Source organism: Anolis sagrei, chromosome 3, assembly GCF_037176765.1.
Source record: "Anolis sagrei isolate rAnoSag1 chromosome 3, rAnoSag1.mat, whole genome shotgun sequence".
NCBI lineage: Eukaryota > Metazoa > Chordata > Lepidosauria > Squamata > Dactyloidae > Anolis > Anolis sagrei.
This window is the reverse complement of record NC_090023.1, coordinates 70,715,967-70,743,132: the sequence shown is the minus strand read 5'-3', so window position 1 is coordinate 70,743,132 and position 27,166 is coordinate 70,715,967. Positions and strand designations below refer to the sequence as shown.

General features: G+C 38.3%; 1 protein-coding gene across 1 annotated transcript in view; it reads left to right on the top strand.

Moving 5' to 3' along the window:
* The window catches only part of RUNX1 (RUNX family transcription factor 1), a 231,242-nt gene that overhangs the window by 129,948 nt on the left and 74,128 nt on the right, over positions 1–27,166 (top strand). The window contains exon 4 of the mRNA XM_060770366.2: positions 6,159–6,315. Within this exon, the coding sequence (XP_060626349.2) occupies positions 6,159–6,315 (157 nt within the window). The remainder of the gene's footprint in view (positions 1–6,158; positions 6,316–27,166) is intronic.

The following is a 27,166-nucleotide window of genomic DNA, read 5'->3' as shown; positions in this document are numbered from 1 at the left end:
CCTCCAATTCCTAGAAGCCTATGGCGGCTTGTTCAGTGGTCAGGATTTCTGGGAGTTGGAGGCCCAAACAACTGGAGGACAGCAGTTTGAGGATGCCTGCCCTAAGGCAACCCTATCACTGGGACTTCTTCCTAGCAGGATTTGTTCAGAGGGGTTTGCCCTTGCCTTCCTGGGTAAAATGTTTAGCTTGGAGAGAAGAAGGCTGAGCCATGTTAACAGATTCGAAAGGATCTCACAATGAGGAGAGGGGTTCTGTATCTAGGACAGGGAGCAATGGATTCAGATTGCAGGAAAAGCGATTCCACCTGAACATTAGGAAGAACTTCCTGACCGCGGGAGCTGTTCGGCAGTGCAATGTGCTGCCTTGGAGTGTAGTGAAGTCTCCTCCTCTGGAGGTTCTGAAGCAGAGGCTGAATGGTCATCTGTCTATGCGCTTTGATTGGGTGTTCCTGCAGGGCAGGACAGGTTGGACTGCATTGCCCTCGGGGGTCTTTTCGAATTCCACAATTCCTCTGAGGCTGAGAGAGTGTGACTTGCCCAAGGCCACATGGTAGGTTTCAATAGCTGAGCGGGACTTCGAATCCTAGTCTTCAGAATCACAGTCTAACACTCAAGCCACAAGGCCATGCTGCTTGGTCATCCCCAAGGGGCCTATCAACCCTTCAAGGCAGCCTCATCTTGGAGGCTAAGCAGGGTCAGCCTTGGTTATGACTTGGATTGGAGGCCGATAAGGAATGGCTGCTGCTGCGGGCTATAGTTCAGAGCTGATAGATCACCTCTGAGTATTAAGAAAACTCTATGAAATTCATGGGGTCTCCATAAGCAGAGAGGCGACTTGCAGACACCACCACACAATGTGGGCGACGGGGCTCCCATCCACGCGTGTTTCTCCCCACTCCCCCATCCCCAAACTGAGCCTACTTACATGATGGGCGAAGGGGCGGCCTCTTTCCTCTCTCTCTCTCTCTCTCTCTCTCTCTCTCTCTCTCGGGCTCCCCCAGAAGCTGGGATCCGCGCTGATCCTTCCTTCCTTCCTTCCTTCCTTCCTTCCTTCCTTCCTTCCTTCCTTCCTTCCTTCCTTCCTTCCTTCCTTCCTTCCTTCCTTCCTTCCTTCCTTCCTCTCTCTATCCCTCTTCGGCTCAGTCTTCCTCCCTCTTCGGCTCTCTTCGCTCCCTTTCCCTTGCAACTGGCAGCCGGCAGGACCTGTTTGGCTCCTCGTCTTTTCCTCCGGATTGAAGGCGAGCCTTTAAATACAGCCGACGACCTCCCCCCTCTGCCTCTTCTCGAGAACAGCCTGAGATGGAAACCACACTTCGATTCGGTTCCTTCCTTGCTTCTCCCCACAAATATGTGGCTCGCCAAACAAACCCGAACTATGGAAATCTGTTTCCAAAACCCAGCGCGTTGCTTCTTCTTCGTCTTCTTTTCCTTCTGCAAAAATTACTTCCCCTTCGGTGTCTTCCTCTATCTTTTTCCTAGGGACCAGTCTTGCCTTACCACACACTGTCAAGGGATGAAGGTTTATCTTAAAAAAAAAAGACCCAGGGGAACTATTCCAAACTTCTCAAAAAGTCACCCCTATTGAATTTAGTGAGTGATAAATCTCTAGTAAAATCACCCATAGGGCTCTCTTAACTGGCTAACGTAAATATTTTCAATCTGAAAATTAACTATGTGGAGAGAGAGATTAATTTAGAATAGTACCTCTCCCTTTTCATTGTCTTTCTGCATCTATATTGCTATTTGCTTTCTCTCTCTCACTCCCCCAATCCAGTGAAATTGATAGTTTTCATTGCCACTCGTGAAGTGCACTGTCCTACCAAATCCTTTCCACAATGTGTTTGAAAAATTGTGAAGAGACATGAGTAGTGTCCAATGAATGTTTCAAATGGCTGCTTCTACAAGCTTTGCTTGTCTATGGTCTAATGTAGCAGATCAGCCATCTTTTTTGTCTTGTAAAAAAAAGGACTCAATTGGCTCTCCTTTAAAACTACTGATAAACTGTTTGGCACACCATTTACTAGATTGCCTATTCTAACTGCAGAGTTGCACCCCATTAATGTCAGCTCTACTCAAAAATACTTGAATTCACAACAGAAAATAAATGCATTTCCTTGGGAATAAACACCATGTTTTCCTTGATAATTATTTCCAAATACACATGTTTAGGACCTCAGTCTTACACATTAGTTCTAAGTATGTTTACCTGGAAGTAAGTTTTGCAGGTTTCAACAGGACTTACTTGTAAGTAAAGCAAATACAGTGTAGATATTCCCATATGCCTAAATATGTTTTGGATAGTACTTCAGCCTGATTTCCAACATATTAACTGGACTACTAATCTTGTGCTAATAATGGATAATTCTGCCCCTTGACGCAGTTAACTCTATGGTTCTTTTACAATTAAAAATATTAAAAATGAAGCGCAGTGAAATCAATTGTGATGGAATCATTTTCAGTCTAACTATTCAGATTAAATGGATTCAGGGACAGAATTTCATACATCACTTTGCCCAAATCTCTTTAGAAACCTGGGAATTAGTTTTAAAATAAGAGATGTACAAATGGGCTGAAAATGAAAGAAAACCCACTGCAATTACTGCTAAAATTTCATACACTGTAATGGAGCAGTATAATTTAGAGTAAGGTAGTAATTTTTCCCCTGGTTGGAATATTTTTTTTCCCCTTGATGAATGGGGTAAAACAGTTCTAATTGTGTTGTGGTTTTGGATTGCTGATATTCCATCCTGCTTGCGCAAAATGTATTTTCATAAACTGAGCAGTCTGGCAAAATACTATCTTCAGTCAGCAAGTTCTTACTTATCTGTTTAGTCTGTTTTATAATGTAAATGTTTGTGTTTCTCCGCTGCTTTTACAGCTTTACTTGCCACAGTCTTTCTCCTGGGCCCACAGATTTCTTTTTCTTCTCTGCCTTGCTAGAGTTTCCTACAACTTATTGTAAACATGGGGAGTTGAAAAGATACTTTTTCTGTACTTTTTTTAACTACAGAAAATAATCATCTTGTGTTTGAAGATTGTTGATTTTTTTGCCATTAGTATCAAATTCTATTTCTTTAAAATATATTTCTTCTTCTACTCACACTGTAGTTTCCTGACTTAGCATAACTATGACACTGTAAAAATAAAATATTGCATCTTCAATCATATTATGGAAACGTGAGATTGCTGTTAATATCACACAACCTTTTGAATGGAGAAAACAGGGAAGAAACTTCCAGACCTATGTATTTTAAACAGCCTTTTTTAAAAAGGGAATATTTTTCCTCATCTATGGTTAGGTATAAGACAACTATTACATTAAATCTACCATGTTAAAGAAGACTTACTCCCTAGTAATGTCATTTAGGATTGTAGTCTTTGTGACATTAACCATATTTATTTAAACATAGGCCAAATGATTTCAGTGGCATTAGCCCCAAGTATGCCTGCAGAAGACTGAACCCTTAAGGTATTTCCCCTTATAACTGAATAGTCATAAGGAGCCTAAATGATACCATGTTGGGCCTGATTCTGCTATCTGAAACTTCAGGGGAAATGCCCCAAAGGTTCTCTCATATTTGCCTAAAGAAGAAGGAACAGCATATAGAGTGTGCTTTTGTCTATGAGACTGAAGACTAAAATAATAGGGCTGCAAGGAAGTATATTTGTTTCACTTCCATGCTTACAAGATTAAAATCAAGTTGCATTTTTGCAGCAATTTTAAATAGGTAGGTAGGTAGATATTTCCCATAATGTTTCCCAGCTTTATCTTTCTTGTTTTCCCCCTCTTAAGTTTTTTCTGGTTCTTGCTTTGTCCACAAACATTTGATTAACCACAGTGTGAACGTTTGAAGGGGTGGAGAGCAAACAGGAGCAGGTGAATGGGGAAAAATGTAATATGATTGTAGCATTGCATGATAGCACAGGAGAAAACATGGCTGGGTAAAGTGGAAGTAGAGTGTCCCTGCCGAATGAAAATTTCAACACAAGTGAGCTTTCAGCAGAAGTGAAAAGGATTTTATTTTATTTTTTTATTTTCAGTTTCTGAGTACTTGGAAAATATAAGTTTTTAATAGATATACGGCTTCCCAGTCCCTGTTTCTGAGCATATTATCTTGCAATGATTGCTGTTAAATAACAGCATTTAAATTATAGCTATTGCCTCATTGAGTCTCATGTATAGAAGGATTTTTTAATCTGTATGCATCATGTATAGAAGGATGATAGGATATAAACAAATAGAAACATTCCAGTTGTACTTCCATGTGACATGCTTATGACTGAACTGGTATATGAGGAGCAGGAAACCAGCAGAAATAGTGAAATTGTGAGATAGTACACCAAAGAAAAATAATATAATAGATTAAAGCAAAAAGCATGGAGGGGAGAATAAAGCCTCTTTAAGCCCCTCCTAAATATCATTAGAAAAGAAATTGCAAAAGAAATGTTTATTTATATGTGTTTGCTAGGAAAGTGCAGCCATATAGGGGTGAGATCATATATATAAATAAATTGTATATGCATAGATAAATAAAAATATGTTTCCCTGTCACATACAGATAGGAAAAAAATCAAGTATTAACAGTGAAGTGTTAGTTTGGTAAAATGTGCTTAGCTCATATCAGACAAAAAATGTCTGCAGCAAAATCATCTGTGAACAAGTGCAGCAAGTTATGCTGTCTATCTGTCACATTATGATAGCTCTGTTATTCTATATGCTTTCAGGCATATGAGCTTACTGGTAATCATTAACACTGTATTTGTAATGAGCAGTGATCTTTACAGTCATCCATTGCCTCCTTGGTGGGACAGGTCACTGTTTTATTGTGTAGTTGAGAGAAGTCAGGATAAGAAAAGTAAGGGTAATAGGAGATGTACATCCAGTACAGGGATGAAAGGGACTGAGAAAGCCTAGATTCCCCCCCCCCCCCCCCTTCATGTATGCCATTATAAGTTGTCAACTGTGCATCTCTTTCAGAACAGAATGCACAATCTTGCGCTGCACCAAAAATTAAATTGTACCACTGGCGGTTTCAGCTGTGGCACAGAAAGCAAAAGTAGCAAAAGTGTAAGTTCACTTCCCCTTCCACTTGGTGACCCAAAGCCATTTCCAGTGAAACAGCTGAAACTAGATTTGGTCACCTATGGCCCATGCCTTCACTGGTAGCTTATGTTGGGGGCAGTGTGGAACATTATGCCCTGGACTGGCTCGAGTGACTATGATGGTAGCTGCATGAACTCATCCAAAAATGATGTGGCACAAGATTAGTACTCAGGTGGTCCAGCTGGGCTAACACCACATGGCTCTTTTTGGGCTATCACCTTCTTTTCATTTCCACTGCTCCTCACTAGCCAGGCATGTAGCCAGGGGGGAAGCTATAGGGGCTCCTCCCCCCCCCCCCCAATTCTGATCACCATTCTCAATATATCCCATATGCATGAGGGTATTGGGGTAACAATACAAAAGGATTGCTAGGGTAGACCCGCCAGAGTTTCCTGTAAATGGCAGAGGTTTAGATTAGAACACCCACTGGAAGTCATTGTTCATTGTGGAGATAGTCAGCACTGGATTCAAGGTGAATCAGGGTTCCCCCCCCCCGCCCCCCATCAAGATAAACAGGCCCTTAGAACAGCTCCACTGAAATCAATAGATCTTGTTATTCATGACCTAGGTACAATTTATTTCATCAGGTCTACTTTGCAGATGAACAGAGGCCTGGTAAATCTAGGCCAGAAAGGCATAAACATAATTTTTCAGCCATTACTGCTGGGTGACTGTAGGACTGAGGTTTATACCAGTTCTTTTGGAATTGTTGGCATTTATTTTTCGTTCTTTTTTAAGGTTTTGAATTGGCTTTTTATTTCTTTCCTGTACTGTGCAATGTTAGATTAGCATGTTCCTTTGCATCTTATTTATCAAACCAATTTTAATTTCTTCATTGGGCTGGTTGTCGGTACTAAAGATTTCCACTGGAATCAGCATAAATAGTTAGCCATGATTTCAACCTCTTATATTTCAGTAGGTCATAACTACTACAACTAAAAATCTAGATTCATATGCCTGCATGTTTGTTTTTTCCTGAATTATATGTTGTGGTTCATATCTAACCATGCATTATCAGATATATTAAAAAGAAACTCAAAACTTACTATTTTAGGTGGTCGGCTTAGGAGATGTTCCTGATGGTACTTTGGTCACAGTAATGGCTGGAAATGATGAAAACTATTCTGCAGAACTGAGAAATGCTACTGCTGCCATGAAGAATCAAGTAGCAAGATTCAACGACTTGAGATTTGTGGGCAGAAGTGGAAGAGGTATGACTTTTTGATTATGTCCAAATTAACTACGGCACTATCTTATCCAAGAAACATTATTGTGGAATCCTTTGTTGCAGCTGTTGGGCTTTCTTTTTGCAATAATCGCTTTCATTTAATTTTAATTATGCCTGAGTAAGCAGTTTGAGGATTTTGGCATTTATGAAGCCACCCTGTTGGCACTGTTGTGGTAAATAATTGTAGAGTGTAAGTTATTACCCCATTTTAAAGCATGTATTTATACTGCAAAGGGCACTGGCTAAATAACATTAAGATATAACATAGTGCCAATACAAGATTTGTACCTGACCAATGTTTGGCCAGCATTAATGCACATGCACAAGTTGTATGGGTGCTTGAGTGTATGCGCCCCAAAGTCCCACATGGGTAGATTATTCATTTGCTTCAACAGAGAGGATAGATCTGCAGGGAACTCAAAGAACATAAGAACACATTAATTTTATCATGCTGAATTTATCATGTAGACTCCTGCATGTGGGAGTATGTGAAATTAGAGTGATCATATCTGACAACTTTTAATAGTGGTGCAGATTTCAACGTGCTTTATTATGACTTTATAAGCATGTGACCAACAGGAAATTCTGGAGGCATTCAGGTCTGAACGGAGGTGTTGTGTGTTTGGCAACAAAGAGCGAAATTCAGTGTTAATCTTAACCAAGAGTTGAAATCAATGGGATTTGTGATTAGCAAGTCCCATTAATTTTTGTTACTCAAGTGGAGGTGAAATGAACACTGGATTTAGGTCTATTTTTGGTGTAAGTAGGAATACAGATTCTTAAAACATGTTCATCATTAAAGCAATCCATGCAGTATATAATTAATTATGTATCATCATCCAAAGTAAAACTATTTCTGTTAAATTCAGTTCATTGTTATTAATTTAGAAGATAATGTTTAACTATCTTACTTCCTGTAATACAAATATTTTGAAGTCATTTCGCATTCCATTCATGTTAACATAACTACTTTAGATGACTTCTATGATTTGTGCGGTTAGCACACATTTGTAACTAAAGAGTTTGGAGATGGTCTGTAGAATAAAATAGAATAAAATTCAGTGCACTTTTATCAGTAAAATCTGGGTGCAGTATACACAGGTTTAGTCTATTGTTTGGGCTTAATTAAAAGTACTGATATTTTTAGGAACACAAAATTTTGCTGATTAAAGCTGGTGGTTGCTAAAACAAGCAAATCCAGACAGATTCATATCATCATCGGTGGAGGTTGGTGGTTTCCAATTCAGTATAATAGTGAAATTGCTCTGAGTTCATGTGAATTTTTAAAATGCTATCCCATTTGTTGTACCCTAATCCCAAAGTAATTTAGCACTTTAAAGTTCAGCCTGATATCCCAAATGGATCCCCCATTTTGCTGAGATGAGAGGTAGAATCCACTGATAACTGATGGTTATGTATATTAGAATTGGTGATCATCTATAAAACATTTTTATTCATTAATTGTCATTCAATAATTGCTCAGTGTGCATACCCCTTTGAGTATGCACTTAGTTCTGGCAAGTACCGGGCTACCGGGCTGCTACCGGGCTCAATTCAAAGTGCTGGCGTTAGCTTTTAAAGCCCTAAATGGTTCTGGCCCAAGCTACCTATCCAACTGCATCTCTGCCTATGAACCCACCAGGACTTTGAGATCTTCCGGGGAGGCCCTGCTCTTGATCCCGCCTGCTTCTCAAGCACGGTTGGCGGGGACGAGAGATAGGGCCTTCTCGGTGGTGGCTCCTCGGCTGTGGAACGCCCTCCCTACCGACATTAGACTAGCACCATCTCTGATGGTATTCCAAAAAAAAGTGAAGACCTGGCTATTCGAGCAGGCGTTCGAACAATGAGTGGTTAATGAACACTGGAATTGATCATTGGATGACGAATCTGGATCATGTTTTGATGATGAGATGATAGTGAATGGCTATTGTAGTAATTGTTAATTGATAATTGTTTATTGTTATTAAGTATGCAACTCTATTGAGTTGATAACTGCTTTTATACTGTAATTATTGAATTTTGCTGTCTCTTGTTGTTGTGAACCGCTGTGAGTCGCCTTCGGGCTGAGAAAAGCGGTATATAAGCAAGGTAAATAAATAAATAAATAAATAAATAAATAAACTATAGTTCATCTCGGTTACTCTTAACAGTGCTGATAAGAATATACAAAATGACAAATTGGTACCCGCAGCAAAATGAATAGCCTTGGAAGAAAAAGCTGTTTAGTTAATATATTTCTGTGTAGTGCTGTGGCAATCCTTTAAGGTAAAAGAGACATATGTACTCATATTTAGCCTCATTGAAGGTAGTTAGTTCTTTAGTATATGATTTTAGCCCATCTGCTCTAAAATCAAGGAGGTCTGCAAATCCCAGAATTCTATAGCATTGAGCCATGGCAATTAAAGTGGTTTTAAATGCTATAATTCTGCAGTGTAACTACACCCTTTGATTCTGGTAAAGGTAAGGTATCCTTGATACAAACTGAAGTGAAACAATGGTTTATGTATTAATCAATTCAGTTTGACTTCTTGGTCATTTGCATTTATAGGTTTGTTTGGTGAAACATAATATGGCAACCAAATTAGACTTTATGGTGCTTTATGGGGTTGCCTTTGAAGACGGCTCGGAAGCTCCAACTAGTCCAACGGGCGGCAGCCATGGTACTAACAGGAGCAGGGCGCAGGGAGCATACAACTCCTCTGCTGTACCAGCTCCACTGGCTGCCGATTAGCTACCGGGCCCAATTCAAAGTGCTGGCATTGGCCTTTAAAGCCCTAAACGGTTCTGGCCCAACATATCTATCCAAACGTATCTCGGCCTATCAGCCCACCAGGACCCTAAGATCTTCGGGAGAGGCCCTTCTCTCCATCCCGCCTGCTTCACAGGTGTGGCTGGCGGGAACGAGAGACAGGGCCTTTTCTGTGGCAGCCCCGCGGCTTTGGAATGCCCTCCCTATAGAGATAAGATCAGCCTCCTCGCTGATAGTATTTCGGAAAAAACTCAAGACATGGATGTTTGAGCAAGCATTCGGCTAATCCGATGTGATGAAATCTCTGATCAAGGACTGGCAATCACAGACAACGAAATTGGATTATGATTTTAATTTAAGAGATGCATTGGTCTGTATTGGTGGCCCAATACTGTGTATTGTATATGTATGTGTTTTATATTTTTAATTGGAATATTGTTGTTTTTAAATGTTGTAAACCGCAATGAGTCGCCGTTTTAGGCTGAGATATTAGCGGTATACAAGTGTACTAAATAAATAAATAAATAAATTTTCATATGCTTTCCTGGACAATGATCATCATTATATCATAAAGAAACTTTCTAGCTAGTTTGATTAGAGGGATATAAACCTGACTCCTATTGTTTGTCCCAAATAGAGAATCCCATCGAATTAGTAGAGTTTCCACCCAGTGGGATTGACTATTGAGCAATTGATTCAATAGGTCTACTCTAGTTGTGACTAAGTAGTAGGAGCCAATAATTAGATTTAAGTACATTGCAACTGTAGATTTGATTTATGTAACTTCTCACATTTTAAAGAAGGAAGACTCTCTACAATTAGATATTCAGGTCACATATTGCTTTATACGTGGAGGATAGTGATGGTGCATACCTACCGTTTCCCCTTTGGAGAAAGTTCTCAGCCTGCTATGTTCATGCATTTGCCATATTGTTCACACACACACAAACACACATACAATGCACACTCTAAGGAAGGCTGGGAATGAACAGAAAGCATGGAAACATTGAATGGACTAATATCCATTTGCAAATATTACTGATGAAGGTTGTATAGCTGGGTTGACTCCCACTCCTTACTATTGTACTGGAATTGGTTCTCTGATTGGTGCATAATAGACTTTAATTGATTTTCCAAGGAAGTTCACTTTCATAGACCTGTCTCCCCAGTTTTGCCCCCCAGAAATGTGTTTGCTTCCTTTTTAGCCCGACATACAAAACTAGATGGCTTTTAAACCCAGATGGGTTGTTTCTGTGCGAGAGATAATTGCTGGGGGAGAAATATCTTTAGTTGGAATTGTAGCTTGGTGATGCTAACGAATGATAATAATAGGGTAAAGCAGAGAAAATTATATCCATTTACTGAAAACATGAGTGATGCTGTAATGTATAAAAGGATCAGTCATTAAACATGTTCAGTTGTTATATGGAAGGCTGCGCCTTTTCAGTAAATGGAATTCTCATTATGATTCAGAGTGTTTAGAAAACATTTTGAAGATTTAAACGTGGAGCTGGCAAAGTGTCTGAGAAGCTCATAAAACCAGGCCTGCACTTTGGTAGCTAGCTTTAAATGTGAAGTCAAAAATCGGAGCCTGGGTAGTTCTTAAGGTCAGAATGGGAAAGTAAAAGAAGGAACCAAAGCTATTCAGTAAAAATTAATAAGTCATTTATTCTGCTAAATCCCAACCAGTCACTTGTAACCCTGATCACATATGTACAAAAGCAGGTACGCAAACAAAGATTGACTGTTCTTGTCAGGGTAAGTTTAAAGAAGAGATCATCTTGGGGACATTGCATGCTTACTGTTCAGGCTTGAAGGTTTGTTTCTATGGAGTTTACCAATTTTGAGTGAGTGACTAATATATGCTTTTGTTTATTCATGCAACTCTGAACTGTTTCCTAAAGGTGTGGCTGTTTGCCTGAGAGTGTATAGTTTCTACTATTCTTTTATTGGGTTGGCTTAAAGCATGAGGACTAAGGGAGTTGTGTCAAAGGTCACAAGAATCAAGTAGGAAAATTAATTCTTTCTAAAGCTGTGTGATATTTATATGCACTTTACACATTACTCTGAGTATTAAAATGAAAAAGAAACATGCAGCATATGTTTCAAAGGGGAATTAAATATTAGTTATACACGTATGGTTTATAATGGAAAATAACAAAAGTATTGTACAGATATTGTGTGAGTGGGACTTAGAACCAATAAAACCTGAACTCTCTCGAGAAGCGAAGATGACTAAACTCAGGCTGTCATACTTTTCCAAGTAGTTATGTCATTGTGAGATGACATAACTACTTGGAAAAAGGGATAATAGTTGGTAAAGGGGGAGACAGTAGGAAAAGTTCAAACCAGCACTACAGGTGGATTGGTTCAGTCAAGGAAGCCACACTGGACTTGGCAGGGACAGTCCTGATCAATCTTTTCTTGCCCCGCTTTTTTGGCATCCTTTAAAATGTCCTCACTTCTCTCTTTTCTGCTCATTTTTCTCCTTCATTCTTAGTTTACTTTAATTGCTGTATACTGAGTTCAAAATACAATTCAGAAGTGGTGGGGAGGAGGCAGGGCCGTAGCCAGAAAAATATTTCAGGGAGGGTTGAAAATTTCAGGGAAGGTTGAAAATTTCGGGGGGGGGGGGGGTTGAAAATTGGGGGGGGGGTTGAAACCTGCCTCCTAGGTCACACTGAAGCAAAGAGCACAGCAGGGGGCAGAGCAGCCTTCAATAGCCTGCAGCTCCACCCCTGTCAACCACCTCCACCAAGTCTGGCCTCCTTAATGAGAGCATTCAACCCCCCCCCCCCCCCAACTTGGTTGCTTCGCTACATCGGCTATTGCTGCAAGTAATGACCGTGTTAATAAATTGTCAATATTTGCTTGAGATAGTGCTTGCAGTTCTGGAGGGACTCTTTATTTTTTTGCGTCTCATAGACTTAGCATGGGGATTTGGTTAACTAGTTAAAATTCATGAGTAAACCAGGTTTTTTTTTTAACCTGAAAAATTTGGGGGGGGGGGGATGAACCCCTAACCCCCCCCCCTCCCGGCTACAGGCCTGGGAGGAGGAGGTAGAGACTTGTCCTTCCTTAGGTGAAAGGAAAAAGTTTCAGCTCCTCCTGGACTCATCTATGCAGACACCAAAATCCCGAATTACTTTGTAGAGTGGATTGCCCAAGTGGAGACAGCGATTTCCAAACTTTTTGCAACAATCTGAAACATTATAAATGCAGTCTGATGCAGAGGAGGGAACTTCTTCTCTGGTAGCTTTCCTGGGCTCCATTACACTGGCATATAATGCAGTCTGGAATTGCATTATATGGTCAATGTAGAGAAGGCATGGGCAAACTTCGGCTCTCCAGATTTTTTGGACTTCAACTTCCACAATTCCTAATAGCCTACCAGCTGTTAGGAATTGTGGGAGTTGAAATTCAAAACACCTGGAGGGCCAAAGTTTGCCCATGCCTCGTGTAGAGTCATATAATGCAATTGAACTGCATTATATGCATTGAACTGCATCTATACTGAGCCCTCATATGAATTCAATTCCATCTTCACCTGGCTAGTGTTTAAATATACATCTACAGTGGTAGAGTTCTCTTCCTCTTTAATAGGCTTGCCATTGAGAGTTTGAGGATCTTCCTAGTATACACGCATACACATTTACCTACCTATTTCAGTTTATTTTGTAGAATGTGAACTTTTGTATTGCAAGGATATTAGATATTATCCTGTCTAATAAACTATTTTAGGAACCTTTCACATTATGGAATTATAACACTATGATACCACTTTAACTACCATGGTTCATTCTTATGGGGTTTTCTGATTTTCAGTTTAAGGAAAGGTATTTAGAATTCTCATCTAGAGAGCTCTAGTGTGTCACTAAATTACAAAGCCAAGGTTTCCATAGGATAGAGCTAGGGTAGTTAGTGGAATTATGGTGCTATAACAGTAGTGGGAATGGGCCTTAAACTACTGTTTATTGACTGTTTAGGAAGCTGGCTATCACAGTGATTGATAAACATAGGAGGGTCCCAATTATTTCAGCCACTCCAATCTTATCTCACACCTCCTCCTCTGTTCTCATTGTGATCAGTTACCTTAATTATTCCCCTTTGTTTCTCTTGCTCAAACTTACTAGGTGTAAAATTGGGATCTAATGTTGTTAAAGTTTGGCTCCACTAAAAACAGGGAGAAGTGGTGAACACTCACCCTCAGTCTAATTTTAAAGACTCCCTACAAGCAATGAGATCAGACGCATGCCAAGAATGAGCTGTTCAATCCAGTTCAGAATTAATTCACTTAAATCTCATTCATTGCTTATAATTTGGGATTAACATCTTTAACATCAGTTTTGAATGAAGGAAAGATGCTCAGAGTACAATTCTATAAAATTCTATATACATTGAATAAATCATATACATTACTCAGAAGTAAATCCAATAGTGTTCATTAGGGTGTACTCTATGGAAAGCTGTCATTTTAATAATTGTCTTATTGGCAAACTTAACTGTTTGAGTAATAATAACATTTCTCATTATTTTAATTTATTGCTTTGGGTAGGTTAATTTGTCATTTTTGCCCATTTTAATTTATTTTTATTTAAATTAGGGCATGCAGCCCCTTAGAAATAATATGGATCTTGACAGAAACATAGATTCTCCTTCCCTGTGGAAAAATTAATGAATTTAAGCATAACCAAGTACAAGATTATAGGTGCAATATTTTAGATGATCATCATGTGTTATGGAAACATAAATCTTGCCGCACTTCTTTCAAACTTTCATGTTTTAAAAGTGACTTTATTATCCTCATATTAAGCTCTAGAGAAAAGAATAAATTTTTGGAAACAAAGGTGTTGTATGTGACAGCTCTGGCTTGGCTTCCAGTACAGAACTGTCCTACGTAGGAATTGGCATATACTTACAGTTCTCACCTTTCTCAGCCCATTACTGGTAAAACCTGCATTTCTAGCTAATACTTTTGGTTCTTGATTTTAATAGAATTTACTTCTACATAAGTGTTTTAAATTTGCAGCTTGCAAAGGGGTTTTGTAGCACTTTTGAAATGAAATGAGAGAAAGAAATTGTAGCATAAGATTTCGTAGACTACTTCTATCTGTCTTTCTCTCAAGTTCCATAGTTTTATATGCCTAGGTTGGATTGTATGTAGGAAAGCTATTTAAAGTACAATTCTACAAATGGATGGACTCAGAGAAGATGCAAACCTCAGTCTGCAAAATCATTTTGGATATATGTGTGATGTTACCTTGCCTCACACTGACCTTATGCCATTTTTTTTCTGGCCCTAAAGGGTACCCAACCTTTCAGTTCATATTGGGTGGCAGGGCTCTTAGGAAAGTGGGAATCACCAGAAATTATCTTATATGTGCTGGATCAGCGGAAGGGCTGATAATTTCACTTTGCCTTCATTATATGGACATCATTGAAGCACTTACTATTTGCCGACTTTACCTGGTTCTTGTGTGTTTCAAAGTTCAGTGCACAGATTATCTGAAACATTGCACCAGGATCAAAAGTGGTACCAGTGCTGAATAACTAGGTCTCTGTAATATGTATATCACTTATACGCTATTGGGCACCTTGATCAACTGTAGTGTGCACAGAAAAAGGAAAGAATGACCAAGGCATCAGACAGATCTGTCATCATATTTTTCATAATTGGGGAAAAAGAGGCCAAATGTGTGGATATTTCACATGACGCCCCCATATTGCAAGTTCAAGTCCCAATTTAAGGCTTCTCTCCTACAACTGGTGTCTTTCTCCTTCTGTGTATTTGTGTGCACGCGTGTGTGTTATTGTGTTCTTGTAGAGCACTTCCTTTGGCAAATAGCTCTTATAGAAAATAAAGCCTGCCTATCCACTGTTACTTTTCAGGTTGTCAAGAACAGATAAATGAAAAATCAGTCTCTTAACAATTTACTTCCTTTCTGCTTGAAGTCTATTTGGTGGTGGGGTTAGTTACCATAAGATAGAGGCATGTAAGAAGTGAGAATTTAGGAAACACATTTGTATAACAAGAAGAAAAAAATGTATGCATCATAGAAAGATGAGTTGTCTCAAACTCATCTGATCTTAAATGAACAATCTCCTTCATTCTCTTTTTCAATATTTATTTAATTAAAATATCGCTGGAGCACCTAAAAAGTAACCATATTTCAACACTGACTCCACATTTCTGGTGTACTCTCCATGTCTGGGAGGCAGAGGTTGCTTTGGAAACTCAGAGTAGCTATTATCACCTTCAACCCTATCAGGGCACAAGATAACCTTGCTAGAACTCACCAGGCTTCCAGCTGGATTATTCCAGCATGTTATATGTGGTTCTGCTTTTGAAAATGGTCTGAATCTTTTAGTGATTTCAAAATAGAGCAGGAAGTTACAGTACTTAACTAGGATTGGCTGATACAATAATGACATGCAAGGCCTTTGTATTCTGTACCAGTCCAAAGGAATGGGTCTTATTTATTTATTTTACGTGTCCCACCATTCCTCCCAAAAAGAATCATGCAGCTGATAAATACAATAAAACAGAGAAACACTCTGAGAACCATACTGTCAAAATCAGGCTGCCCTCCCCTGGTCAGCATTAACTATAGCTGACTAGCTGGAAATTATTTTGATAAACATACAGTACATTGGCTGTGATAGAAATGATGTGTATCAAGGAAGTCTGATGTTCAGAGAATTTATGATATATAGTGTCCCCTTATGAAACAGAATCAGATGTACAACGTGAATGTACAGGATTTGACATTGCAAGCTATTTTAGCCTCCATGTTTCATCAGGAGATTGACTCCTAATATGTTTCCAGCAGTGATTATACTACAGGGTTAAATTATTAGTACATGTTCACATAAAAAGTTTTTGAGGGAAGCCATGTTTCAGTATCCACCTATGAAGCACAGGCTTCACACATGGGACTCAAATTCCTTTTAGATATGTTAACAGGTTGATCATTTGAACCTGTTAACATATTTTAAACCCTTAAAATGGTGGCTTTATGTTCTCTAGCATTAGCATTTTTGTTGTTGTAATCATGTCATCTGTTAACAACATTACCTGTGAATGAGAACTGGTGCCAGTTTTCAGATGAAAAGGTCTGCTCACTTATCCAATCTTTATTCCAAAAACTTTGTCTGCATGTGGCTACATTTGTTCCTAAACACTTGAAAAACCATAGCACACATTAGAAGTATGAAGAGCAGTATAGATTTATGTAAACTCAATGAAAAGGTTAAAGCATAGAGAAGCTATCATTGTGCAGTTCGGTTAACAAACATTAGTGACTGTTCCTTCCACAGAAATATTTTAAAGATGCATAGATTAAAACACAGATAAAACACTGAGGACATGCCTAGACCTCACAAAAAGTAGCAGTTTTGGGTGGAAACTGGAGGCATGAAAGTATGTCTAGTGACACCTGGGTTTTCAGTAGAGCATGGTGCTTTGATGTTCATTGTGCCACTGCACAGTGGTATCAAGTAGGCAAATTTGTTTTGTGCATTGTTTCAGGCTCATTTTTATGACATTGTGAAAGTTGTTGAAATCTTGGTGGAACTTCTCAAGTGGCCACTTTCCATGTAGCCAAATTACAGTGATTGTAGGTAGAAGAGAGGTTTATGGGTACATAAAAAGAATTATTCTAGATCTGTCATGAAAATATTTGCATACTGTGGAGCCATGTCAGTGCCCATGACTTGGAAGAACATGTTATTCCTTAAAATTAAGCAATTATGTATAAGTACCAAATGACAGAGTTTGGTGGCTAGATCTTCTCTAGCCTCATGCAGGATGGTTCTCTTGATGGCTTGTAGCCCATGCTGGTGTGAGATATTAGTGTATAAGGGATTCCACAGACTTAGTGGCTAGATTAGTGTTTTCTGGGAGGTTGCAGATGGGCTTTATGTTCCTAAAAATCAATGTGTCCACGTTAATTTAATCCTACACATCAGGAAGAGTTCTTTTAGTAATGTGTAGATTCATTAAATATAAATCTGTGGGATTTTTTTGGAAAGAATACTATTTAGTTAGAGCAGTTATTCTATGTTCTTCAGAACATAATTTTGGAGCTAAACAAAGGAAGCCTTGACCCCTCCATCAGGTTTCTTTTTACCCTAACAATAGGACTAAAATGATTGACTGAGAGTTCAAAAATGGACCTGCTCCCGACTGACTTCTTTGAGAGATAGATGCCTTTTCAGAACATGTATGCAGTAGGAATGACACTGAAAGAAGGGTGGAGCTTTGTATATTGTACTTCCAGTGCATTAACCCAATGTTCAGAATTCCAGCCTCTGAAATAAACAATTTTACTTGGTGTCTCATTTTTATTAAAATTTGGTAGCTTATGTAGTTCAGATATAGTGGTTTCACAGGGGCAATATTTGATCTTCAGTTGGTCTACATGGACAGTAGATATAAATTAAACATATTGAAATTATTACCTTGAAATGAATTGTTATGGCTTCAGTTTCTGGTCTATAATCTGATAATTTTCTGATTCTCTCTCTCCTTGAATGTGGTTATTTCAGGAGGCTGGAATCCTGAATATTGGGTTGATACACTTCACAACCTCTTTTTTGAGGCAGAGAAGGCTCTTGGAATGGCTTCAAAGGATAGCCATGTACTGTTTTTCCTTTGTGTGGCAAGAGAAGCTGCTGTGGGTTTTGTGGCTATGCCTGTGTGATGGTTTGCGGAGTAAAGGGATTAAATAGATCTTTGGCTTCATTGCAGGAAATGCATTCCAGTTGCAACACGTGTTCCCCTTGCAATCTGTTTCACTTGAACAAACTAAATGTCTTGCCTTTCCAGTGAGTGAAAGCCACTGGGTTTAAAAGAAAGGAATTATGTGTATATCTTAGTTTAGACAAATCATGGTCTATTTATATGCTTAAGATCTGCTGACTTTGTAAACATGTACACATTGACGAGCAAGTGCTGACGGTTTTATGACTCCAAAATCCCTCAAAGGGAAAAATAATAATTTCAAAAGACAACTCAAATGAAAGACTGTAGTGTTGAAATATTTAGCAAAATATGAAAATGCCTTTTTATTTTAAAAGACTCAAAAACAATAGCTCTGTTTCATGAAATTATAAAAAGTGAGGAGAGATAGATATAGTTATTTTCAATTTCTCACTTTTTTTACTACTGTAGAAGACATGTCATCCCCTGTCATTAGTTTGCAGTAGGTTCTCAACAGCCAAAAAGTCATTACCTATTCAAGTCATTCATGGCTTGATAGTCATTAGCTGCAATGGCTTATACAGTACAACTCTCATTTCCACATTGGGGTTAGCATAAAGGACCCCGCTGAACACAATAGTGCTAACTATTGGGCAAGCATACATTGGATTGTAGCCACAAGCAGGTCTTATAGAAGGAAAAAAAATCCCATACTTACTTCTCCCATGAAATTCTGTATACTCCTCAAAAAACCTTTCTGAAATTTGAGGTGGGGCTACTGAACACTGTGGCACATGGTTTCTTTGCTTCCAAAGAGTTTGGTGGTGTGTTGTTATGTAGATATGATTTCATTTCCACTGAAAGAAAGCAGTAGAAAAATATCTCCTCAAATAATAAGAAGTTCTGATCAAGCTGTCAACTACCATAGTATTTATTTTGTGAATAAATTTCTAAATTTATTCTGTGGAATTATATTGCGCTCATCTATTAATTTGTATTAGTTTAGTTACTTGATATTTTTGTAGCCAGCTTGTGATAATATTCCTTTAATAATGAAATAATTGCTATTTGTAAATCCAAACATGTGAAAGAATTATAACAACCCTTTGTCTGATATAAAATGGGAAATGGAAACTTAAGTTTTGTAGATATCCCAGATGGACACTATGAGATAAAGTGCTAGCGGACTCATAATAGACATTGTAAAGAAATCCGGTGTTCAAAAGCAGGCCAGCAGCCATCATATCAGCTGTCTCCAACAAGGCACTCTCCATGTGTGTTGGACTACAACTCGCATAATTCCTCAGGAAATAGAGCTTGGTTGTGGTTCGATACATTTGGAGAGTACCAGGTTGGGAAAAGGTGAAATAGATGCCTTCCAAGTGTGTATAACTCATATAATCTGATAGCAAAACACAGATAATCTGACTTGTTTGTGGCATGTCTGGTGGACATCATGCTGGGAAAGGCTGGTCTATTTTCTAGAAAAGTTACTTTGCCTTAAACAACTGCATGATGGTCAAAATGGAACAAGCATATCATTTTCTACCATGATGATGTGTTGATTAAATTTATTCCAGTAATTTGGAAATTAAAGGCTAGCAGCATTGTCAGAAAAAGGGGGTCATACTAGGAAATCCCCCTTTTAAAAACTGTAACAGTTCTTCTGGAAAAATATGGAGATCCTAATGGGAGAAAGAAGCTCAGAATGATTTTTTTTTTGCTCTTGTTTCAAATTTTGTTCTGTTACTAACACCCCACCACACCCATTTCAACCATCTACTGTAATTCAACAATCCCGAGTTCAGTGGAGCTTTCTTCCATGTAAATATAGTATGAGGTTGAATTGGAAAACCAAATTTTAAAAAGCTACTAATAGCAAAAGCAGTTAGAGGGCATTTTTTCCTGTGCTCCTAGATGTAGATTTTTGGCAGTTGAAGAAAATGTATTTTAAAAACTGATATAATGAGCTTTAGAAGGGAACTTAAATTGAATGCCACCTCTTTTTTTTAATGACTGGTTGAATCCCATAGCATGATATGATACAGTTTAATTACAAAATTTGAATTGAAAACATCATGTGATCTATATTATTTTCTCTGTGCCAGCACACAGCCATTACTTACACTTGATCGGCCAACCAAAAGTGCCCACAGGAGAAAAATAATGGGAAATGATTTTAGAGTTCCTTTTACAAAATTTTACCAAATCAGCCTATATAAGTATCATACAAATGAATGCTGAAGCACTGGCATTCTCTCATGATCCCATAGTACTGAGCCATGTCGATTCAAGCGGCATCAAACTTACATTCATTCTACATGGTAAAACTGGCATGTATATTTCCCAGGGGTGGAAAGTCAGGCTGACTCCTAAGAGGATCTCAAACAAGGCAACATAAAACAATGCCCTTTGCTCAGAGTTTGACACCCCTTGAACTGCCTGGGCTCCAGACGGTCGTAGTTGGATGTTGGGTTGTAGGACCCTTCCACACAGCCCTATATCTCAGAATATCAAGGCAGAAAATCCCACAATATCTGCTTTGAACTGGATTATCTGAGTCCACACTGCCATATATTCCAGTTATATGCCATATGAGTTGTATAGCTGTGCAGAAGGTCCCTGGATCTACACTGCCCTATATCTCAGGATCCATATATCCCAGTTCAAAGCAGAAAATGTGAGATTTTATTCAGCTGTGTGGAAGGGGCCTCTGTTTAAAATGCATTAAACCCCTTCAAATTGGTATTCATTTGATGTGCTTCTGTACCTGTATTTAAGATTTTTTGGACTACAACTCATGGAATCTCCTCCTCCAAAACTAACTTTTAAGGGCTGGGTCCAGTAGTCCCTGAACAGTACAGTGTGGTAATGTGTTGACAACTATTATTGGTGTTTTTTCTTCCAGCATATTAGAGTTTTATGCACATGTTCAACTATGCTTTTCTATAGGAATAAGAGGGCATATCTACAAATGTCAGAATTTCTTTCAGTGTTCCTGCTACCTAAAATACTCTTGGTGAGATTAATTTTGCTATCTCAGTCTCAGAACTGCTGACTGTAACTGTGAGAATCTTAATCATGAAATAGTTTTGGGAAAGTGCCTGCATTTTTTAAAAAAGTAGTGCTTCCTGTCTCTAGGCTTACTATAGTGGTAAACAGATATCACGCCAAACACTGAGCCACTGTCCTAATTCCAATAACAATAAATCTACTTGTTTTGGGTTGCATTGAGCTGTGCTTGCACATTTTGTCTTCATTGAGGTTTAGGAGGATGGGTTAGTGTGCTATCTTCTGACAATTTTCTGACTTTGCATTATCCTAAGAGTAGCTTGGCTTAGCAATTTCTGTGTTTATGGCAACATGAGTTACCACAATGAAATCAGTGGGTTCCATCATTAGCTGAAGGAACATCTGCTTATTTTTCTTTTTTCCTTTTGATCCACATTTTGTGTGCCTGTTTGATGAAATCATCCTTATGAGCTGATTTTCCTGAGGAAAATAAATACTATACCAACAGCAACTGCTGCCCTGTAGTTAAAACAGGGCCATTATGATAAAATAATTAGTATTTTGGCTGCAGAACTGTTGACTCCAACATGTGTGAGATGATAAAGTGTAGCACTTTAGTTAACATGCCTGTTAGCAAAGAACTGCCCTCACTTGTAAAGCTCTTGTTTTTTATATGAAAAGGAGCACAGTGTAATTTTGGGATGGCCAGACTGGCAGCCAATGAAGCAATTGTGAGTAACCCTTGACAAAAATACCGGTTTTTGCTAACAGTATTATAAACATTTTCATTCTAAGCAATAGAAAGTTCCTTTCAAGCGCTGCATCATTGAGAGAGAGGGAAGGGATACACACAGAGAGAACTATTTCATACCTGAATATGAAGTAGAAATCATGCTACTGAAGAAAAGCAATAGAAAAACTTCTCTCTAATTTACTTGTCAGCAATTGGCATCCTGGATTTATTCTGTCCTGTTGGATTGGGTTAGTTCATTAATTTGTGGTAGTTACTCTGTTTTTAATTTCTTCCTAAGTTGTCCCTGCCATCTCAGAGCGCATATCTACACAGGAGAATTAATGAAGTACTATGACTCAATTCTATGGGATCTTGGGAGTTGTAGTTTGGTGGAACACAAGTCTGCTTTGGTAGAAAATGCTAAAAAATCTTGTAAAACTACAACTCTCGTGCTTCCACAGCTTTGAGCCATTATTATTATCATATTTATTATATTTATTTATACCCCACTTTATCTCCCCAAAAGGGACTCAAAGCGGTTTGAAATAAAAGCATTAGTGCAAATATACAGAAATGGAAACAGAATAAAACACAAACAGCAGTTTAAAAAAATCAGTTTAAATCCATCCATGGATTTCCATTGCCATGGCCATAAAATAAGGGTCAAACTGCATTCTACAGTGTATATGCACCCTAGATTGGCCCCTTCTGGTCGGAGAAGAGGAAATACAGCCCCCAAAAGGAAAACATTGATGTACATAACATGCACATAGATTCGAACAGATAATTTAAAGATAAATGCTATCTGTTGAAAGCAGGAAGGATTTAGACTTATATGCCTGTTTAGGCCACTGTCCTGGAATTGTTGAAAATGAGTGACTTCAATGTCTCTCTTTCCTCTTACTTGTTATGGTATCTTTACACTGCATTTGAACTGGGCTTCTCTTTAAATTGAGGACTCAGATCAAGCTGAAGGAAGTGGACAGGTTTGTCAAAAAAAAGCCTAGAAATTTCCTGTTTGGTGTGAAATATTGAACATTTGTATATATCCAGAGATATCCTGACCCAGCATTCTTCAATCCCTATAGATGTGGGTTATCATTTCCATTATCATGACCAACATGGCCTCTGGCTGGGGATGATGAAGGCCATAATTCAGCCTGGCTGAGGAAGACCGGATGTTTTAATAGGACAGGTGTTCACATTTGACTTCCTGGAGAATATCTTAAAATTAAGTTAGCAATCTGGCCATTTCCAGACTGAAAGCATAAACGCAAGTCTAGCTGACTTGAGACTTGAACAGCCTTTGAGTCTTGGAAGGAGGGGCAGTTCTTCTGATGCAGAACTCTTGCCAGAATCTGACAGAAAAGTGGAAGTAACTGCACTGGGTTGCTCTTCATGGAAACAGTAAGTCCTCTGTAGGTTAATCTTTCCATCTTCCTTGTTCAGACATTAATGTCATGCAAATATGTCTGAATCATTCCCTTGCCTTCCACCCCTCAATAATATTTTCACAACAGGCATTACGCAGTAACAATAAAGCTGCATAATCCTTTTGTACCATCCTGGTGGCTTAGAGGTGTTGGGCACCGAACAGCATTGCATTCTTCCCGTGCTGTAATTAGTGTCTCCACCCAGCCCAAAAAGAGTTTTATTGTTATATTACAGAGGCAGCTCTGATTCTAGTTAAAGGTTGCTTTGCTTCTCCATTAAGAATTGAGTGTATGTAAAAGAATCAAACTAAGCTCTAAAAGCTGGTGCTTTCAGCCAAGTAAGCTATTCTTTAAAAATTGTTTTATATGACTTGCCGTTTATTAGGTTCAGGTTGGCAGTCTCCCACCACCCTCCACCCTGTCACCACCCTTTCAAGCATTATTTAGAAACCTCTCATAGATTCATCATGACCATGCCTTTACAGGATACACCAAGCTCTTTTCACTGATCAGTTATTGTAAACAGAGATAGGAAAGTGAGGTTAGATTATTGTTATGCAGAAAAATATAATAATTGCATTTACATTGAAAGATGGGGTTTTGTTTAATGTACGTTCATTTTATCTTTGCATTAAATTATTATTATATAATCCAGAAATGACTTGAAGGCACCCAGCAATACAGCATAGCATGAAAGATAACAAAACTCGGGTCAGAGTGAAGAAGGGAGACAATTCCACCATGTATCCTGGGTTATCAGTTGGGAGCCCCTGCCCCAGCAACAATATAGTATAATAATAATAATAATAATAATAATAATAATAATACTTTATTTATACCCTGCCACCCTCTCCGCAAGGGGACTCGGGGCAGCTTACATGAGGCCAGGCCCAATAACACATCAGTAAAACAACAAAGCAATAAGCAAATAAAACAATACAATTAATATAACTCACATATAGACAATAACACACAAAAATTTAAAACATATAACACCAATATTGTGCTGTGCTAATAATATAATATATTGTATATTGTATATACATATAATATTGATAGTATTATAATGTAATACAATTTAATACTAATAATATGATATAATTGTATATTATATATTATATGTAATATTACTAATAATATTTCAGTATAGTGATATAGTACAATATAGTAATTATAATATTAATATTGTACTATGCTAATAATTATAATATATTGTATGTACATATAATTTGTACACCTTCGTGGTGAGAAGGGTGGGATATAAATATCATAAATAAATAAATAAATAAATAAATAAAGATAATAAAAAATTAATAATAAAACTTTATTTGTATCCTGCCCCCATCTCCCAAGAAGACTCAGAATGGCTTACAATACAATTAAGATGTTTGTGCCTTCCTGTGGAAAAGTAGTTAATGCTTTGTTGGAGGACTATTGTGACTGCAATTAATATGCATTTAGAGGTAGGCTAGCCAAAAAGCAGAGTTTCTTAAAACACACACACAACACTCTTCATGCAGGGCATTTGAAGGAAATACCCAATGATGCTCTATGTGCTTTCTTCCCAGGATTAGAGTTAGAAGATGTCAGAGAAGCACATAAGACCCTTTTTTCAATAAAGGCCTCTTCTATACAGCTGTATAAAATCCTGATTATCTGCTTTGAACTGGATTATATGGCAGTGTAGACTCAAATAACCCAGTTCAAAGCAGATAATCAGGATTCTGATGTATGCCTTGATTAAGAGCCTTTAACATTTGTTTTGACTTCTCCTATAAAATTCCATCCTGAGACAGAATATCATCTTGTATCATTATCCCTTCTGCAATTTTGTGTCCACTAGAGGAGAAAATTAGTAGTTTTTAACAATTGGAATGGTGTAGTGGCTTGAATGTCGGACTATGATGCTGGAGACCATAAACCATCATGGAAATCCACTGCATGGCCTTGGGCTAATCACACTTTCTCAACCTCAGAGATAGCAAAGACTGAACAACTTTCCCCTCTGAATTTTTTTTGTTAACCAAGAAAACCAAGTGACAAGCTTGCCTTAGGGTTGCCATAGGACGGAAAGAAACTGAAGACAAACAATAATAACCAATTCAGTTTTTTGTCCTAGTATTCACACATCCTGAAGTGTTTTAGAAAATTTATATATTCAGAAATACAAATAGGAAAGTTGCATGTACATTATGACTGTTGTGGGAAAGCATGTTATTGGTGCAAATAGTACTTTTCCTGAATTAAAATTGGTATTTATTAATTGAAAAAATTGCAGGAAAAAAGAAAGGAACACAGAGAGAGGGGGCAGACTCTATGTTGCTGGAGACTATTGTTTTCCATGGGAAATATTTTTTTTAGTACAACAAAATAAAACAAAACTTGTTTACAGAAACAAGTATATGTATGCAAAAACTTGTGTCTTGTTCAAAAAAACCCACATTTTCCCTGCTCAGAGTAATTTCCAAAAATGTTTAGGAAGTGTGATTTACCCTGCCACACTTAAGCTTGCTTGGTCCTCCCTGATATTGTGTGAGGTAAGTCCCTACCCCTAGAACTGAAGTAAGAATCAGCTGACCATTGAGTCAGACCATATCTGTCTTTATGTCTTCGTTACGGCTTCAAGGTCATCTGAAGAGGAAGTTCACTCTGTCTTACCATTTTCTCAGGCTTCTTTGGTGGGAACAAGAGAGAGAACCTTCTCAATGGTTGCTCCCAGATATTGCAACTCACTCCTTAGAGAGGCCAGGATAGCCCATCCTCACTCTCCTTCTGGTAGCATCAGGCCCGTAGCCAGGATTTTGTTTCGGGGGGGGGGGGGGGGGCTGAATTTTTTTTCAGGGGGGGTTTCGGGGGGGCTGAGTTTCAGGGGGGGGCTGAGTCTGAGTGAAAGAGGGTCTAGCCTAGCAAACCTTTTGTATCATTACCCCAATACCCCCATGCATATGGGATATATTGAGTATGGTGATCAGATCATGATATGAATAAACATAACAGTTTAAATAATGCACCAATAAGGCCTTTTCGCGAACCACCATGAAAATTTCGGGGGGGGGGGGGGTTTGAAGCCCCCCGAGCCCCCCCCCCCCCCCCCCCGGCTACATGCCTGGGTAGCATGTTAAAGCATTTCTGTCCTTTCAGTTGTTTATAAACTGATGGAGGCTGCACAACTTAATGCTATGTGGTGCTGTTTTGAAAATTTCGAAATAGTTCATATTTCTAATTAATATAATATTTTTAATATTGAATGTTTTTATTTATTTATTACTTTTAATTCTGATTCTCCCCCCCTCCCCCCCCCCCCCAAAATTATATTGTTTTTTATATGTTGTTAGTAACCTTGAGTCATACCCACCTCAAGCCACAAGGAGATGCGGGTAAGAAATAAAATAATTATTATTATCCATCCCATTATCAGAGGTATAATTTTTTCCATGTCAGGAGTGACTTGAGAAACTGCAAGTCATTTCTGTTGTAATAGAATTGGCCATCTGCAAAGACGTTGCCCAGAATATACCTGGATGTTTTACAATACTGTGGGAGGCTTCTTTCATATCCCCTCATGGGAAGTTGGAGCTGACAGATGGGACCACCAACCTTTTAGTCAGCAGTCCTGCTGGCATAAGGGTTTAACCCATTGTGCCACCGAGGTCCTAAAGGTATAAGTGAACGATGATGATGATGATGATGATGATGATTATTATTATTATTATTATTATTATAATATGTGGTATAATGATGGGCAACTCACGAGCAATCTTGTCTTGGGCTAGCCCTACCACATCATGTTGGCTTGATATAAAAATACAAAACAGCATTCTGGTTGAGATAGCAGTATTTAAAAATTCATAACTTCGGGAAGTTCTTTAAATGATGTAGGCAGCTTCTCTATAGATATGGCTGGCTCTGGCTACAGTCTGAATGACTGGAGAAACAGCAACTTTAAAGTCTTTTGAAGCAAACATTTGGAAGACACAGCTGGTCCGGTGATTCTGAGAAGTGAAACAGCCTCAGTGAAGAAATGAAATTCTACCTTGAAATATCCTCAAATGAGAAAGTAACCAAATGAACAAATTATTCTTGAAATATTTCATAACAGAATAGTCATCTCATGCAGATTTTTCAGAGAGCAAACATTCCACATTGGTCACAATGTAACATAGATTATAATAACCCTGTGTCAGATTCCTATTTAATACAAGTTTA